General features: G+C 42.9%; 1 protein-coding gene across 1 annotated transcript in view; it reads right to left on the reverse strand.

The window, feature by feature from the left end:
• srcin1a (SRC kinase signaling inhibitor 1a) overlaps nt 1–7500 on the reverse strand; it is a 96825-nt gene that overhangs the window by 22611 nt on the left and 66714 nt on the right. Inside the window, 2 exon segments of the mRNA XM_066641654.1 lie at nt 2678–2805; nt 7011–7103. Coding sequence (XP_066497751.1) covers nt 2678–2805; nt 7011–7103 — 221 coding nt within the window.

The raw sequence follows: 7500 nt of genomic DNA on the forward strand, positions 1-7500 counted from the left end.
TTCTCCTCTGTAGTTCCACCTCTTTATGATGCTCTGCTGTGTTGTCTGTAGCTCCGCCCTCTTGTTGTCCTGCCTTGGGTCTCTTTTCTATATTTAAATGCATATCCTCCTTTGCTTTGTCTTTTCTGGCTCTGCTTTATTGTTTAGTTCTTTACCAGTGTAATCTACTTTGCTGTGCTTCTTTTCAGGCATTCAATATACATTTAGTTTAGGATGTAACATTTAGTATTCTTTATGATTGCTGTTATATTTTTCATGACTGTGTCACTGCATATCTGTTATATTATATTTTTATTTTATTTCTTCAATGCTTTATTGAATTGTATTGTTGTTTTACCCTGCTATGTGTATTGTAAAGTGTTCTTGAGTATCCTGAAAGGTATTATTATTATTATTATAGGAAATCATCACTGTACATCCAGTTCTTCTAAAGACCTACTAAAGAATGCAGCTACTTTAAAGGTGCACCCTCTGCTGACACAGGAGTTCATCCGTACACACACAAAGCATGTGTAATTACATTTCAGTTCAATGTTATTTATTTGTACAATTGGTGTCCCACAGCAGCTCTACCGAATAAAGGGCCCTAGCCCCGAGTGAGCGGCACCGACGCCACAGTGGCAGGAAAACTCCCTCAGAGCATGAGGAGGAATCCATCCATCCATCCATTATCTGTAACCGCTTATCCAATTTAGGGTCATGGGGGGTCCAGAGCCTACCTGGAATCATCGGGCGCAAGGCGGGAATACACCCTGAAGGGGACGCCAGTCCTTCACAGGGCAACACAGACACACACACATTCACACCTACAGACACTTTCGAGTCGCCAATCCACCTGCAACGTGTGTTTTTGGACTGTGGGAGGAAACCGGAGCACCCGGAGGAAACCCACGCGGACACGGGGAGAACACACCAACTCCTCACAGACAGTCACCCGGAGCGGGAATCAAACCCACAACCTCCAGGTCCCTGGAGCTGTGTGACTGCGACACTACCTGCTGCGCCACCGTGCCGCCATGAGGAGGAATCCTTGAGAGGAAACAAGACTCAAAAGGTGACCCCATCCTCCTCTGGCTGATAGTGTATAGACAGAGAGTTACAACGAGTGTACAGTAGTCTATAACAACATGATCTAACTGTGTTCATAAAAGGTGAACAGAGAGCAGCTCTAGTTAATGTACCCTGGCTGATGTATCAAATTCTCGTTGTTGTTTTATAAAGGATGATATCTTCTTATTTATAATTCAAACCTTTATAACACAAACAATGACTTTCTAAAATGTATTTATGGTTCACTTATTATTCCTTATGGCAGAAAATTAATGCTTTATATCAGGAGCATAGACACACATGCGCGCACACACACACACATACACACACACACACACACACACAAAATGCACAAACCCAAAACACATATCTAGTGGGAAACTGTGTAGAATTTTTAAGTAGACATGAGCTACAGGCTGTGGGAGAGGGAGCTAGACTGTGGAGGAGAGAGAGGGAGCCATAGTTAAGGCACAGAAATACACACACACACACACACACACACACACACACTGAAGCTTGTGTGTGTGCGCTTTGCACACACAGGCCAGACAGTTGGAAAGACATTGGAGCAGAGACAGAGCTACCTTTCCTCATCAGCCGGCCAGCTGAAAACATACAGTACAGACGGTCAGCTCATCCAGAACGCAAAGAAAACAAACAAATACAACAGCAGAAGGGGAAGGGATGAAGCGGCCACAGTTCAAGGTCAGAGCGGGACACTGAGACCTTTAATATGGGGGATAACTGATATCACACCAGGGGTTAAAAAAAAGGAAAGGAACGGAAAAAAAGAAGAAAAAGGTATATAACCCATTTCTGACCCATTGGAAACCCTGGGTTGTGTGTTTGCTTCAGCCTTGAGAAACACACTCTCTGGGGCCGAGGGGGGGATGTGGGTGAGGGACAGAGTGAGGGACAGAGGGAAAGAGGGATGGGGAGGGAAGTAGTAAACTGAGGAGGGCAAGAGAGCCAACAATGATAAGGAGGTGGACAGGCAAACAGCAAAGGGGGGGGGGTTGGAGTGAGTGACTGATAGACTGAAAAGAAGCAAGGAGAGAGAGAGAGAAAGAGAGAAATGAGAGGAGTAACAGAAAGATAAAGAGAGACAGAGAGAAGAGGGAGGAGTAAGAGAGACGGATAAGAGAGATAGCAATCAAGCGAAGAGAATAAAAAGGAGTGAGGAAAGAAATAGTATACAAGAGGGAGAGAGGGGAAGAGAGAGAGAGAGAGAGAGAGAGAGAGAGAGAGAGAGAGAGAGAGAGAGAGAAGATAATGGAAAGATCACACACTGAAAGTGGGTCAGAAAATAAGAGGTGCAAACAAGCTGAATACTGTACACGCTCAGTCTCTCCCAATCAGATCCCTATACACTTCAACACGCTTGGAGGAGATCACTAGCCTATGGCAATTCTGTATTATAAGCAAACAGAGGAGTGGACCTTGCATTAATGAATTCTTTATTCACACATGGTCATAGAATCTGTTGGTCTGCTGTGGTGGACAATAAACCATATCAGAGATGCTATAAGACTGAGCTAAACTGAATGTCTAGCTTGTTTGCATGGCCAGTGTCTGGGAGGGGCCTCTGAGATTAATGATTTGAGACCAGTGACATGCGGTTACTCACTTCCAGTGGCGGAGCCGTCGCTGGTGGACTCGGTCTTCTCGCTGGAAGAGAAAGGGAAGGGCCGTGAGAAGTCCGGCCCCTGGTCCGGAGGGCAGCCGGCCATCATGCAGAGACGCAGCAGGCCGCATCTGAGGATCACACAGCCGTGATACTGACGCTGCCCCAAACACACTGCACCACCACAACACTCAACTAACACTACAACCAACACTGAGCTAAGCACTGGGCTACTGGACCTTACTGCTCTTCCACACTCATCAAACAAGCATGGACCAACGCTAATGTGAAATGGAGGGATGTTGTAAAATTTAAGAGGTAAATAACAAAACTCTGGACAAAATAATAAGGTAATAATTGCAATATCTGGTGTAAACACACTTTGTCTCAGTGAATCAATAGCAAGACTGAAAGTTTCTGCTTTAAAGAGCAGGAAAAACCCCTTCTAATGATGCATCTCAAAGGTGGGAGGAACTTTTATTAAACTTCTTTGGTGTGATTTTTGGGACTTTTGCAGCTCATTCGTTAAATGCAAGTTTGAGGACAGTCTAATGGGAGAAGGCCCAGGGATAGGCCCAGGGCTCACTGGAGGAACTATGGACTGGGAACACGTAGAAATCTTGCAGGAAGTGTTTGAAGACCGGGTGTGGGGGTGATTGGGAATGCACAGTGTGGTGTGGGGGCTTCTTCGCTCACCCAGTTGTAAAAGCCTTGGGTACACTACATGACCTTTAAAGGCGATTTTTGGGATTTAAATACAGTACCCATTCTTATCAAAATCAGAGAAGGTTTCCCCACCATTTGCTAGTGTTCAAGTCTGTTTGAGCATTGGAAAAAGCTCTGTTGTTTGTAAGCAGCCCTGGCTCAGTAAATTGGAAACCAATGAAGTTCCAAAAGACTGGCTCAGGAGCTCTCTCTCTGTCTGTCTGTCTGTCTCTCTCTCTCTCTCTCTCTCTCTCTCTCTCTCTCTCTCTCTCTCTCTCTCTCTCACAGCCACCTTATGGAAGCCGTATCTACAGGCGTTTGGATGGTGGAGAAACGTCCGGAGGTGACAAAGCACGAAAAGAGATGAGGATGTTACTCGATTCCTGCTCCAGATGTGAGTAATACTGACTGTTTTTGATGCTACTGTTACATTACTTAAGGTGAAACCCACTACTAACTGCATGAAATTAGAAAATTTAGAATTTAAGAATTTAGAAAATGCTATAAACTGAATGGTCCAATTACAAATGTGTTTCTGTGGTAATTCAACTTAGAGACACATTAAACTTAAACAAAACAAAAGCAAACAAAAGTCGTTTCACCTTAAAAAATGTAGAGCATTCATTCAGAATGGAGTTTGTTTTGCTGTGAGAAGAGCAGTTCTCCAGAATCGTTTGCGTTGCCTTTAAAGCAGGGGCAGGTTATAAACAGACTGAGCATCTCACACCACTGTTTCTAGATTTAGCACAGGAAATTGGACGTGAGTAGAATAGCACATAAGTTCCACCTTAAATGGTGCAGCTGTAGCGGATTCAAAAATATATTTGCTCCATCTTTTAAGTTGGAAAGGAAAATTAGAATAAGTTTCCCAAAACTGGGGGACATTAGCGTGTGGACTCCCAGTTTAGTGCTACCTTAACATTATTAATCTACCCTTTTTTCTTCTTTCCTCTCTGCAAACCATACTGTAACCTCTTCTACTTGGCCATTATCTCAAAATGAGCCCTGGCCACATGTGCTGCTGCAAATGCTGTGGGGAAACTAGCGGGGAAACTAGCAGGGAAACTAGTGGGGAAACTAGCCTGAAGGCAGCGAGAACGCCAAGGACTCCCTTCAAATTCATGCTGTAGCTGCTGGTCCCTATGTTTTGCCTGTACTGCCTGTGATGGAAAGAGCCCATTGTTCTCCAACTCTTAAATCCAGCCAAACTCCTTCCAACTCCCCATACCCATTTGGTTTGATTCTCCAGATTCCAGGAGAAGGAGCATGGCACTGGCCAAGGAACCATAAGCTGAAGCACCAAGAAGCTACAATCAGAATCCATCAGGATTTCAGTAAAGAAATGTGCTGCTTTCATATAATGAGTTTCCCACAACTCAATTAATCTGTCCTCCATTATAGGGCTGTAATGTATGCATGGATCTGTCCATGGGCCTCTGTATCTACTTTGTCATTGGCTGTTGAGGAGACCTGTTCAGACTCGGTGAAGCGTTGGTGAAGAGTTTAGACTATGAAACTACGTCCATTTGGGTTGAAAAATAAAACATGTTTGCTCTGTTCTGACAGTTCTGAAATCTGACCTGGAGACAAAAAGTCACACAATCTAACTTTCCTCAGATTGTCATCTGCGACTGCACCAGAATCTGCAGACAATACCCAACTAGAGCGGACTTGGGTCGAATGGAAACTGGCGTTAAATTTGAGCCAAAAATTGTGTAGTGTACCACTGGCTTAATTAGACAAGAAGATGAGATGAGTTAATGCTAACTTGGTTGTATTTACTCTGTAGATTAGTGGGCTAACAGTCAGGATTGTTAATATCACAGGGATTCCTATTAGCTGCATGATGTGCTTTTGTAGTTCATACTGGGTATGGTAGTTAGAGAATGGGTTTTGTACTTAATAGGCATGGAGTGGGGTCTTGAGGATTGGGTGTGTGCCAATATGTAGTAGTTTGTAGGTATTGCTTATTGGTTTGATGAGTGTGGAAGATCTTTATCATTGTACTAAATTTTCTACCGCCAAACTATTCCATAGAAGCACATGGTACACTAACCATACTCAACAGACACTAGAGCGCTACTTACAGCATTCATTTTCTATTAATTGAAATGAATAAGATGACCATAGCATTATACTAACCTTGTCTAACACAATACAAAAATTCAGACAATACTGAAACGTCAATTTTCTATTTGTGATCTGCATGGTCTCTACTAGGGTCTGCACACTGATTGTTGATGCTGATGGGCTACAGATGTCCTTTATGAATGAATCTGACCGACCATTGACACGGTAAAACCAGGACAGAAGCACAGGACGGGGTGTGTCCTCGATGCAGCAAAAAGACACTCCACAGACAACAAACCTCAGCCACAAACACAAAGCAAGACGACCCCCACTATGCACTGGCTTTCTCAACAACACACAGAACACACAGAGGATGAGAAGCGCTGAGCAGCTGAGCAGATGGCTGTGTGATCACAAACATGAGAGCAGCTACAAAACAATCTTACAACACAATCTGCAAGCTCCGAATGAGGTCAGACTCCACAGGTCAGTCACATAGAAGTCTATGTGGACGCATGTAAAGTTGCGTGCCTGATTCTTTCTAGCAATGGTGGCTAATGAGCTTTAGCGAATGACTCTGACACTGAGTGTGTTTACATGTACACCAATATTATTTCAACCAAATTTCAACAGATGAGGCTAGTATCAGTTATAATTATCATTATAATTAACAAACTCTGTAGAATGAAGTCATTGTCTGATTTAAGATACGTTAAGAACTCACCTGGATTTAAACCTGGATTCAAACACACTAATCACTTTAGTGTAGTGTCTACCCTTACCCTGATTTCTTTTGGTGACTTCATTCGTGTGGAGGTGGTTTGAATATAAAATATCAATATCCTAAATATTATATATACCTTTATATATCAGAATCTTGGTAAGATGCATTTGCAAATTTACAATATATATTTTAGTTTATTTGTTTATTTAAATTGTATAATTCATTCATTCATTCATTATCTGTAACCCTTATCCAGTTCAGGGTCGCGGTGGGTCCAGTGCCAACCTGGAATCATTGGGCGCAAGGCAGGAATACACCCTGGAGGGGGCGCCAGTCCTTCACAGGGCAACACAGACAAACATTCACTCACACACTCACACCTACGGACACTTTTGAGTCGCCAATCCACCTACCAACGTGTGTTTTTGGACTGTGGGAGGAAACCGGAGCACCCGGAGGAAACCCACGCAGACACAGGGAGAACACACCAACTCCTCACAGACAGTCACCCGGAGCGGGAATCAAACCCACAGGTCCCTGGAGCTGTGTGACTGTGACACTACCTGCTGCACCAGCGTGCCTCCCTAAATTGTATATTGAATGATTGAAATTGTTAGATTTGTGCTAAAATATAATAGAATCAAATATTATTTAAGCAAGATATAAAATATAATATTAATTAAATATAACACCCTGAAATAGGTGTTATATGCATGTAAACACACTCATTCCGTATGAATGACCAATGTCTCTCGGTTCTGAGGCTGGTGCTGGAGATGCGTATGGGTTGTGATCATAAATGGTTTCTGTGTGTGTGTGTGTGTGTGGGAGTCTTACGTGCTATCACTGTCCGGCGCTCTGGTCAGTACACTCTGGACTAGACCAGTAAGGCTTGCTATCTGCTTCTCCATGGCCTCCATACGATCCCTACTAAGAGAGGAAAATGATGAGTAAACACACACGTACCGAGACACAAATACATACAGACAGTAAAAACAAAAACACAGAGCTTCCTACAGTCATTGTAATGTTGTTAAGCGTCCTTTTTGGATAGTTCTGTATAAATACTTTATTATTATTTATCACGTACCTATGTGTTTTTATTTGTTTGCTGTAAAGGGGACATTTTCTCCAACAATCTCCTATTTTCCGCTCTTCTAAATGCACATTGTGTTTGTTTTGTTCTGTTTTACCTCATCATTTCACTGTCACATAAACATGGGTCCAAACAAGTTGTGGGAAAATCTAAGCATATTCTAATTTCACTCAGAAAAATACTGGCGCTTCTGGCTACATTTAAGATGGTCTGAGAGTAATAAAGTTTTAA

Source organism: Hoplias malabaricus, chromosome 13, assembly GCF_029633855.1.
Source record: "Hoplias malabaricus isolate fHopMal1 chromosome 13, fHopMal1.hap1, whole genome shotgun sequence".
NCBI lineage: Eukaryota > Metazoa > Chordata > Actinopteri > Characiformes > Erythrinidae > Hoplias > Hoplias malabaricus.